Source organism: Dysidea avara, chromosome 1 (assembly GCF_963678975.1).
Source record: "Dysidea avara chromosome 1, odDysAvar1.4, whole genome shotgun sequence".
Lineage (NCBI taxonomy): Eukaryota > Metazoa > Porifera > Demospongiae > Dictyoceratida > Dysideidae > Dysidea > Dysidea avara.
In genome coordinates this window covers 49,555,117-49,567,409 of record NC_089272.1, presented here as the reverse complement: position 1 = coordinate 49,567,409, position 12,293 = coordinate 49,555,117, and the positions used below count along the sequence as shown (strand labels likewise).

The window sequence follows — 12,293 nt, the reverse complement described above, 5'->3', positions numbered from 1 at the left end:
GTCACAGTGTTCATGAGGCAGTGTAGCTTAACTATGAAGCTATGAATAAGGCTCACATATACTTTCTAGTGTATACATTTGGTAAAGGACAGGTATTATTGCTGCAACCTTTTTTTTGGTCTTCAACTTATTTCAGCAAAGTGCACCCCCCCCCTTTCCAAACTCTGGATCCGCTCCTGGTACTGTCAACTACACACTACATGGTATGTAATGGAGCAACCTGTACACATTATGATGACTGTCAGAATAACTTTGTACAGTGCATGTATGTACAATTTGTACATATGCAACTACACCTGCTTAAAGGCTGCTTTCATACAAAAAAATATTCACTGAGATTGCCCATACATTGTAAAAGAAAATGACATAATTATATGGGTGGTTATCTTGACTGTCTGGTAATTGTACAGAGAGATAAAACATCATGAATGATGAAAATATGTTCAACAAAACAACACCATCAAAGTGTAAGCATGTGAGTCCTCAGGCAACATGTGACCACGCATAGGACCACGAATGGAACCATAAAAGATAACCATATAACCATAAAAAGGATCACATGATCATAACAGTACTCAAGTGCCAATTTTACCACCCAAATACCAAAATCCTTAATGAACATCCAAGCATAAATTTATTTCAACTCAGCATGTTAAAAGTAGCCATACCTTATTTTACAAAAAAAAACATTAGTTACAGCATGTATGTTATGATAATGCATGTTGCCACATTCCTTCAAACATCCTAATAACCATTTAAGTCAACTATAATAATTATGCATGTTACTGTTACACTACTGTAGTATCATCTTCCTGAGTGTACATTTCTTGTTCTTTATCTGCACTACTTTCTGCTTCAGAATCTTCTTCCATTTTACTAGATGGCTTCAAATAAAAACCTATTAATATTGTACCAACTGTTCCAATCAAAGGAAATAGCAGCTCTTGTATATCATCAAAACCATTAAAATTTCCAATACTGAACAGTGTAAGTACGGTTATCAAAGCTGCAATCAGAATCACTGCAGAAAGAAGCCATCCTAGTGCATCCAAAAGTACGTTAAGACTTTTGTACTGAACAGAGTAAACAAGAACTAGTACTATGCCGTACACACAAATGACAACCAACATTTCACCAGTAACAATAAGAACAGTCTTCAATGGATCTGTGATAAATGCCAGTGAAATAAATGGAATAAAGTGTCCCAAGTAAGCAATACTTAGAGAGGTTAAACAATGCATAATATAATTCTTTAAGCTAAATTTTTGTCTTTTGTATACAATATAGAATATTATTAAATATACAACAGTAACACTGGAAGTAAAAATAAGAGCAACTGATGAGGGTCCCAGAGCATCTTTTTCTTGAAATACTTTCTGACGATATCTGTACAATTCTGTAACAGCAATTAAATGAAAACCAACCAATGGTATGACTACTATAGCAGCTGTGATACCTTTTGCAACATAATGTGGATGCTTTAGCTTATCAAGTGTTGTAAATTTGATCAACTTTGGAGAGATGGTCTCTTTAAGACCTTGTTTAGATTTATCAAAAGCTGGAAATATCCATGTGTATATTGTCAAACAGAGAAAAGCATAAAGCAGACTGCTCAATACTTCTAAGTAGAACAACATGGTGTAAATAGTTCGATAATGGATGTCCTCTTTAATATTACTCTGTGTCTGAAAATAGTATTTGCTGGCCAGGTCAAGATCAAGATCTTCAACATATCTTCCTTGTGCATACATTCTACTCTGTGAAGAAAACACAGGAGTACAGTATACCAGTTTGACAAAACCACACTGCAAAGTGTTACATATTATTTATATTTATGTAAGAGTTAAAGCACTGTTGAGAGTGCTATTATGTCAAATAATTATATCATGTAAAAGAGTGAGTGAGAGACAAATAGCATGAGGCAAAGCCGAGTGCTAATTTTCATTTCGAGACCACCCTTTGAGCGCTGCTATATATTTACACATAGCATGAGATCAGGCAGTGCTTTAACTGCATGGAATAGAGAACCATTACCTTGAGGCACACACAAAAAAAATTAGAATGAACGAGAGTGTGTCAGATGATTCGGCACTGTGTCTGCATTAGACTAGGATGAACAAGAGGATGAGTCTAGTCTGTCTTCTTAACAACTAAAAGTTTTTGATTGTATTAGTTAACAAGCATGTTTCCATGATACTCCTAGGACATGTATGTGACCATAATGTACTAAGAACGTTCACTGCTGCTGATCACAAGTAACCATCATTGAAATCTTCAAGTATGTCTACTGTAAATCAGGAAAATTCCAATGTAGAAAATTTTCACCTATTAAAAATATCGACGCAACATATTTTTGTCGCTATCATAATCGACGAAATTTTTTTTGACAGAGTAACTGTACGTTAGTAGCTATCTGTATGCGCAAATTATTCGTATATAGAGTTGTAAATAATTCGTCATTTTAATTTTTGTCGATACAGCCAGTGACACAATTTTTTTGACAACGAATTTTTCCAGATTTACTATATAAATTAAAACCAGTTGTTAGTTGGGTTGACTGGTCAGCCAGCACAGCACAGTGCTATTAGCCTAGACTAGCTTGGTTGATTGAGTAGCCACAATGAGTTATTACTTAAAGTAGGCTATTAGCCTGCAAATATACCTGGTAGTTCTGTAACTACTTTATATAGAACTGTGGGTCTGTTATTGTGTTCTATAACTGCCCAATATAGAACAGTTGTGTTCTGTATGATTTTTATAGAACCATTTTTACTTTGACACTCTATATATTTCATAATATAACATGAAAAATGTCAGTGAAGCATATAAAGTATTGAAACATGTATACATACTTCATTTTAGCTTCAGTGGCTAAACCACACTAGTATATTAAAATAATAGTTAGACACTAAGATCAAGGGAACTACATAAGTGATTAAGTAATACCAATTGCTGGAGGCTGTAGCATCCTGAGTGCAATGAGGGCACAACTAAGAGCCTGAGGGATCACTAAATCTCTTAGTGCTTGGTTCCCATTGGTTGTGGTGTCTACATTAGCATTGTAATAGTTTAAAAGTAGTACATGTATCTTTCTAGCCATGCCACAAGTATGGTGAGAGAGTAATAAAAAACAGCTAAACAGTTCCTTAGTTTGTTGTGCTGAAATTTCTATAGCTCTCACAAAAATTCTTTGGTGGGTGGGTACTGGTAACCAGAGTAATGCTGCGGACATGTGGTTACAGTTTGCTATTAACTGACAATTATAGGTTAGGGATCTGCTGATTATGCTTTTATTTTACCTATTATGTTTTTGAGCAGTGCTCAAACCTTTTGCCTAAATTACACTCAACATTAATTTTATGCCTCAGTTCCCCCTGTTTGCTAATAAATGTGTACTTCATGGGTAAATAAGTGGCTAAAGTAGAGACTATAATATAAATCTTTGCTTGTCAAAATGTAATACAGAGAAAAGATTGACATACTCTAATAGAACAGTCAACTGCCTGATTGTTCCTAAAAGTTACTGACTGTTGTATTAAAAGTATATCAATCATTTTGCATTACGGTATGACACAAGTATTTTTTCTATTATGCTAGCACTGGCACAAGTGTTCTACCTATTATGTTAGCATTATGCTCAATACTTTCAGGCACCTATTTTGCTTGACATTATGCCAGAATAATTGGCGCGTCCCTACAGAATTATTTTGTAGAACACAGCCTGAGAAGACATCAAGATGAGTGATGCATGTGCAGTTTTAGTAAAAAACGTTTAAGATGGAAATGTTTAACTGTTACTGTCAAGAATATCAGAGGAATAGCTATTTGGTGATTCATATGGCAAACGTTAACCAGCCTATTCCATTTACTGCTGTAGCTGACTGAGAAACTGACTTGTACAGCATTAATGCACACAATGCTGGGGTAAGACATGAAAAGGGAACTCAGTACTGCAGTGTATTGTTGTGTTAGTAATAGTAATTGTGACTGGATCTGGGAAAACCGGTCTTATTGCCTATGTCAGTAGATTTGCTTTTTCACCAAGAACACAAAGCTACATGAATAAACTATCAAATTTCACAATCAGAATCAGCTAGACTTGAGTGGTCTGCTTTTGCTGGCTACTTTTCCCAAGCCCAGTGGCGATCCGTGTGTGTGGTGCGGGGCCTTAATGGAGCTATGGTCAGGGATGGCTATATGTGGCTGTACAGCTCTGTGGAATTGACTAAGACCTGTGTCCTGTGCTGTGAATTTCCTTTCATTTAAGCCAGTTTTAAGACCGGAATGTCCATAACTTGGCCTAATTCATCCCTATGCATTCCTCTTCAATTTTTTGAACAGCCTCTGGCCTTCCTTCCGGGCCCCCACCTCCCAACCCATTTAAAGCTCACCTGATGCAGCCAACCTCAGTTCAAAAACTATCTAAAATGGTGGGAAACTTAGCTACTAGCTACTTGTACGGTGGATGCTCTGGAAGGTACAAAATTGGTGTAGAACATGTGAAAATTTGGTACACATAGCTTCAACCATTGGTGAGCTACAACACACTAAAAACTTAAATCTGGCATTTCTTGATGCTTTATATTATAATAGGCAACAAGCTCGGTTTTCCCAGAATCGGTCACAATTATTATGCACAAAATTGCTTGAGGGCATGCAGGTGACTATTTGAACGCGTGTAGGTGACTAAATGACATACTGAACCTCTAATTGAGCTGTGATATATGATGTAGTCTAAATAGTACTTATTACTAAAATCTTTTTTGACTCCCTTTTGTTTCATGGATACTTACTGCATCATTAATCTTTCAAATTCAATTTGTGCGTGCTAGTATTATAATACATACATGTGACTGCTGTATTAGCATGGTTGTGTTAGGAGAACTGCTTTATTGGGATATTGTATACATAGACTTGATACATTTGGTTGCTATTGACTTTAAGGAATTCAAGTGAAGGTCTAACAAGGATGGATCTAGGGTTTTGCTAGACAGACGTGAGGTTGTTATGCTCACAAAATTGAGAATTATGTTTATGAGAAGTGCTCAATAATCAACTATTAGACCACATAATCTTATTACTAGTTTCTCATCCCCTGATATGTACTGGGTAGGTGGATTCACAATACACTACATAGTTAAATTATATAGCTCACATGATCAAGAATGCAGGTTTTAGGCTGCTCCAGTACTAACTTGTTTAAGTTGTTCAATAGCTGCATTCAGTCCCCAGTGCAAGAAAAAAATCAGTGATGTGGTAGAAAAGATCTTGACCAAAGGTAGCAATCAGTGTGGTTGTACAAAGGTTCAGGGTTAAGGAAGCCTGGAAAAGTCACTGATATTGTTGTCAATTCAATTAAAATGTGTGACATTATTGTGGCTACAGATGGGAGCTGAGATGGGGAAATTCATTGTCTTAAACCAGAAATAATTTGAAAATCAGTGTGTGTATAGGTTAACCATCACAGCTCAAACACTTTGTGATTTAAGAGTGACAGCTACAGAGTTACAAGTAAAAACCAAAAAAAATTACTGGGGTCAAAATACTCTAATAGAAAAATCACCAAATAGAAAATAAGTGTAAAAAATTTGACAAAATTAGGCCTGCGTTAAAATATGCCAACGTAATAAAAGTATGATACTATTATGCTGGAGTACTATGCCAGTATAATGCTAGCATATTAGGTGAATATTTCAAACTATGGAACTTAACTCCAAGAAAATAGATTGATACTCCCTAATAGAGCAAGCAGTCAGTGGAAACTGCAATCTGCAATAGAGCACTCAAATGCATCATACATAGCTCCTTAGATCAATACTCTATAATAGAACAGTTACTTTGTAGTTAAATACTCTAATACAAACATACTTTCTGTAACAACTTTAGACAGGCTGTAGGACCAGGTGTCCTACAGACCTTCAGAACTTGTGCTGTAAAGGCTTAATAAATAATAATAAATAAAGTAGAACATTCAGTGATTAAATTGTTCCAAGATAATTGTAAAAAACATTGCTAACCTAGGAGCATAACGCAAGGAACACAATAGCATTATAGGTGAAAATTTCGGGAACTTTGAAGTTTTGGGCAACATTTTGAGCACATTTGATTCAGGCCTAGACAAAACATTGGCAAGCTCAAACCAGGATCCTCTACATATAACTCCCAAACCCTTATAACCACTGAACCATTGTAGTCAGCTACTCAGTCCTACCTTATAGCTACATTACATGTGCCATTCAAAAGCAATATTGCACCATATGGAGCAATTTACAAGTAGTCTCTTAGCACACCAAATTTTAATTATCTTACGTCAGTGATCATCATGTTATAAGTGAAAATGCAAAGGGTATCACGAGCCAACTATCACCATGAGGTACAGTGGACCCTCACAAATCCGACCTCCCTGGGACCAAAGGCTGTTCAGATTACTGAAATGTTCGGATTTGTGAATCATCAATTAACACTGTGTTTTAAGTTTTTATTGACTAAACAAGTATATAAGAGGTCTTCACATACATCAAATTTTAAAGTATATATATACGTTTTTGGAGTTAAGTTGAATGAAAGTAAGTGTCAAGAGTAAGTTGCTTAGCATTACTGAAAGTGATGGGGTAGTGCACTCATCTTGACATTCATACCAAGTGAAACACTTGGTATGAATAACACTTAGTCTAGTCACTTCTTCACTTTAGCTTATCTTCATTCTTTTTAATGTCACTTACAGTTGATTTGTCAATGTCATATTCTTTAGCAATGTTGCTTAAACTTGCTCCTCCAGTAATCTTTTTCAATATAGTAAATTTTTACTCAATTGACAAGGTCACACGTTTTTGTTTTCTTCAGCCATATCCTCAACTTTTTAACCTTGCTAAAAACACATTTATTGCTGGGCGTTAATTATATTTTATTATTTTTTGCTAGCTACTTGACCCGTTCGGATTATCCAAGGATCCGGATTAGAGAGGGTCGGATTTGCGAGGGTCCACTGTATGTATTATTGGCATTCCATACTTCAGTAATTGACCAATCATCGGCAGACTTTGCAAATTTGTGTGTAACTCTCTGGTGATTTGTTGGTTCATTTATTGCATAATATTATCAGTTATCAGTATATTAAAGCATTTTACTAGATTGGTTCATTGTGAAAATTTTGTGGAATATACAGTATACAGTTCTTGGATAACCCCGTTTCACAAAAAGTTTTATTAAGATGAGTCTTGCCATTCGAGAGATATTCAGGTTAAATGCAAAAGCATATAATTATACTGATTTCCAATACAAAATTATTTTACATACACCCCTGTAACTTCTTATATTCCGTAGTCTGTATAACTAACCTACAAGGCCTAATAAATTGGTACCTGCTGATAATTGGCAACTTACGCTAAGTCTATTCCATTGAAGTTATCCACGCAAAAACAACCAAGCTGTATTAAAAGTGTGTGGCCTTCAAAAAGCCTGGGTGAAAAAAGTTATAAAATCAAAGGTGTCGGCCATGAAATGTGGCTGCAATGATGTTGATAATATACGCAAGCTATTATTAAAATTTATTATCATCCACATCATTGCTGCCATTTCATGGCCACCACCTTTGATTTCATAACTTTTTTCACCCAGGCTTTTTGAAGGCCGCACACCTTTTATACAACTTGGCTGTTTTTGCATGGATTTCACTTCTTCTTTTAGTTCAAATATATACCCAAAGCCAACCATAAAAATCAGTTAATTAATTTTGTTTTTACACAAATCATTGTTCTTAGTTATAGATGCAATGAAGATGATATTATCAAAATAGTGCTCTACCAATACAGAAAAATACCAACTGATCTGATACTAATGACAGTTTACAGTTTAATTAATTTAGTTACATACTATTTATACTGAGCAGTCAGCCCTGTTGGTAGCTATGCTTAGGAAAAAAGAGTTACAATACACAAACCAATTATCTAATTACAAGAGAGAGAGAGATGTCTTATTTTGTTAAGACAAATACAACTTAAGTACAGGGTCTAGACTCAGAGGTACCATGCACTGGATGGACAGTACAGGAGCCCTGGAAAGACTTACACTATTAAATTACAACACAGAAATAATAATTATAACATGCAGAAAAGTTCAGTTTAGGCAAATGGATAGGTTCCAGTCTGGGGAAGCTCTAGAAATAAAAATTCTGCATGAGCATGAGACAACAATGCTAGCAGCCTGCTCAAACAGGGATCTTATATGATCTTCTTTGACATTTCATAAGCATAGGTTACTTGGGCAATTGTGTCTGGCATAAAATGGCCTAAACAACCAATCTTGATGGAAACAAGATTAACAGATAAGCCAGAAAGCTGAAGGTCATACAGTATTGTAAGCTGCTGTACCGGTGCAATAATGTGATTGTAAAAGTGATGCAGAGTCAGAGGTTTTGAATTTTTATTAAATTTGATATAATTTAGCTTGCATATATAAAGTTGTAATACATATGCAGTACTTATATTTATTTTTGCAATAGTGTTTTATAACAAAATAAACTCCTTAATTAGGTATAGTATTTGTCAATTAATATTTTGACTGTTGTATTAGAGTATATCAATTTTTCATGCAAAATGTGATAAGATGCAGTTACTCATTTTTTTACAAAGCAAATCCTGTACCTTTCAAGCTAAAATGCAATTTGCAGCCTGTTGTCAAACGTTATATTAACATAGCACTTATTATGATGATTATATTATGATGATGACGATTTGAGCGAGTAGGTGCTATACCCCACCGTGAGCTGTACCAAAATGATCATCGACTGACTCGATGGAATACTAGAGAAGTTGTAATAGTACAGCATTACAGGGTTTATATTTAAATTACTTTAGTATTGTTCTACTAGAGCACACATTTGTTTTGAGGATTTCTAATAGAACACACATAGAATGTTCTAGAACAATCTAGATTTTCCATTGATAGCTAGCTAGATCTACGAACCTATGAACTTTTCACTATTGAGTAGATTTTAGCTAGACTTTTCATTTATAAAGTAGAAATTAAGTAAGGTGATCAGTTGTAATAGCAAGAGCTCAGTGGTTAAGGATTTGGGTGTTCAGCGTGGAGGTCCCTGGTTCAAACGCTGGTCAGTATTACCTTATTTTTCCAACATTTTTCATGCACTTTTTTATCCCACGGTGACTGTCCTATTTAAGTATTTTGGCCCCTCCATTTACAGTTGCTTGGTTTTTGCCTTGTAACTCCATATCTTTCAATGCTATTTCTTTTAACCACAAAAGGTTTGAACTATGACGGTTAACCTATATGCATGCCGATTTTCAAGTTATTCCCACCCTGTAGGTAGTCAGCCTTCTTTAACGCAAATAATCGTCCATAGCTCTACTACTAGTAATCAGATTTGCACTAAATTCGGTATGTGATTGTGCTGAAACACGTTCTTAAAGTGTGTCAAAGCTCAAGACAATCGAGCTACACATTTGCATTTCATAATGGTTACTGTGATATGTGCAAAAAGAAAAATCTAAGTCCCTCAAGTCTCCTAAACAAAGAAAAAAATGAAGAAATAAAGCCAGATTTTGAAGGCTTATATTTCACAACTGCATTAGGCAATCTTGCTAAAATTTGGTATGTTGGGATGCTGAAGGTGGAGGACGTTTGCAGTGTAAAAAAATGATTCCAATTCATGAAGGGAGCACGGAGTTACGTATGCATGAAAATCACGTTTAGTTTCTTCCTGTACATATACTCTGGTGCACTGGATTTCTTGGCTGCACGACACACTATTGTGTGTCTTGATTTTCATAATACAGTGTCATGTTTCTATGATGGCTTTTGACTAGTAGCATTTTCGGTGGCATGCATCTATTTAGGGGGACTACTATAGCAGTGTACTACTGCACTGTTCGATAACCCAGAGAGTGCCAAAAATATAATCTACTTTGTAGCTAATATTTCTAGGACTTCAAAATCATAACTAGCCAAGAGTTAATAATAGTAGGGAGGGTACTACGGCAGTCTTTCCACCATAGTTTCTACTAGATGTTGGGAGATTGATTCTCGAAGGAGCTGTAGCAAAGACAATACTTCTCTGATTCCTCCATAGCTTAAATCGCGCACTGGAGTTAGCTACCATCATAGCATTGCTGCCACTGTCAACTATTGATTTCACTAAATTTGTTTAATGTGGTTATTGACACTATTCGAAACTACAAAGGAATATGGTAATACCCCAGGTGACCTGTGCTCAGTTTATAATAAGACCTATTGACATTAGATACTCTCCCTTCCTATTATCATTTACTCTTGATATACATACGTAGCTATATACCAAGGGGTAGCTAACGTCTTGGGACTCTCGTACACTATCTGAGAAATCCAATTATAAATACATGAAATATTTATTGAAATAATGCAGAAATACGTGTTGAAATACTTAAATATTGGGACTCTCATACACCATGTTGGATTTTTGCATGGACGCTGGCTACCCCTCGCTATATGTGACCGGGCCTGCGAAAACAGGGCATGTGGGCACAAACTACATCCTGTAACACTACAGGTCATATCCCAGTATCGGAACAGAATATTTGCATTCTGTAACTTGTATCGTAAAGCCAATTAAATGCTTACTAAAGGCTTAAAAGTTCATTGCTATAGCATAATGATATAAAAAGTTATGAGTAAAGGAAGTGTGAAAAAGTAGGCAAAAATCTTGTGCCCACATGCCCTGTTTTCGCAGGCCCAGTCACATATACTGTAGTTACAGCAATTAATACTACATTAATACAATACAATACAATAATACAATTATAACAACAAACACCCACTATACCAAATATGTTAATCGTGACAAAAGGACTCTTTCAGCAGCCTCCTGCAAACAGGGCAATCTTATAGTAACACTGTCTTCATTTACAGTAATAGTGAATAATGATAGCCATAACAGTGCTCTAGGTCCAAGAAGAAAAACCGGTGAAGTACTCCAGATGTAATTCCGTTTAATAAGAACACAAGTATCATTAGTGCTAGCTAAATGACTAGATGGGATCTGAAAGAGGTAACTTATTTTGATGTACTTGGTAGGGTCTTTGCCGGTTCTGTAGAAGCTACGAGCAAGTGTGGCGATCTGTTCATTGTCAGCTCTGAGGAACGCCTCTAGAGTTTCATACTCGCTGATACAAGATTCAACTTCATCAGGATAGTAATGACAATCTTCAAGGGTGGTAGAGGTAGTATTCTGTGCGTTAGATAGCGAAGCAACAACGACAATTACAAATGTCATTAGCAGTCCATCAAACAAACCAGTTCTCACCACCATCTGTGCCTACTCAGTGTCAGTCTGGTTTCACAGTTAAAAAGCTAGTGTGACAAGAATTTCGGCAGTCAGCAGTACGACTCACCCACTACTAGTCTCACCTACGTACGTACATCCCTATAGGAATGCAGACAGTATCGAGGTCATTCAGCGAAAGGTCACACGTGGTAGCAAGCATTTAATACAAAGAGTTAGAGTAGGCTATAGCGGATTACCCCACTTTTAATATGTTTTTAATTCAGTCTTAATAAACCTGTAAGCTTATAGCTAGCTACCGTATTGAAACTTTCAGTGTGTCCAGAACTAGCTAGTAAGGCCCCTACTTGGTGATTATCAGTTTCTCATCCAGCCTTTCTAATTATTATGATGCGGGCGGGAGGGTATTACCATCAGTGTTGTCCATCTCGCATCGCTCCTCTGATGCCTCTCCTGAGATGGGCCGCATTGATGAGCACAGGGACTTTTAAACTTTTAGCAATCCGGTCCTTTTTATTCAGTTGTCCAGCACATGCTTTCTTTGTGCTGGGGGTGGTAGGCAAGGGCAGTCCATACAGCCTGGGGAAAAAAAATCAGTGTTGGGCAAGTTACTTTGTAAAAGTAACTAGTTACATATTACATATTACTTGCAACTGAACTATTTAGTTACAGTTACATAACTGTAACTGTAATAATATTACATATTATATTACTTTGTGTCCACAGCCTTAAGTTGTTACTTGTGAAACTACCACGTTATCACGTGACATGATTGCGTTGTTGGACAATATGCAAATCTTGGTTATAAGTAAGAAGCTGGTGAATAAGCTTCATTCAGTACTTCGTTGTGGCTAGGCGTTACTCAGAGGATAACTAACGAGATTAGTAACTTCGTTACTTGTAGTAATAATATTACGTAATATTAGACTCGTTGCAGTAACTATATTACTTAGGCAAGGCGTTACATTTGTAAGTAAAGTAACTTGCGTTATATTACCTGTATTTCGTTATAATATTA

General features: G+C 36.0%; 1 protein-coding gene across 1 annotated transcript; it reads right to left on the bottom strand.

The window, feature by feature from the left end:
* Nucleotides 1–667: 667 nt before the first annotated feature.
* LOC136267436 (uncharacterized) lies at nt 668–11,446 on the bottom strand. The gene is made up of 2 exons (XM_066062595.1): nt 10,817–11,446; nt 668–1,757 (listed from the first exon to the last, which is right to left on the bottom strand). The coding sequence occupies exons 1-2, from the start codon at nt 11,300–11,302 to the stop codon at nt 789–791; spliced, it is 1,455 nt and encodes a 484-aa protein (XP_065918667.1). The 5' UTR covers nt 11,303–11,446; the 3' UTR covers nt 668–788.
* Nucleotides 11,447–12,293: the final 847 nt, after the last annotated feature.

Excerpts from the sequence above, each read along its gene's own strand:
- LOC136267436 (XM_066062595.1), bottom strand. The coding sequence starts at position 11,302 with ATGGTGGTGAGAACTGGTTTGTTTGATGGACTGCTAATGACATTTGTA. Across the intron at positions 1,758-10,816 it reads TGTCACGATTAACATATTTG|AGTAGAATGTATGCACAAGG; the intron begins GTATAGTGGGTG and ends TTTTCTTCACAG.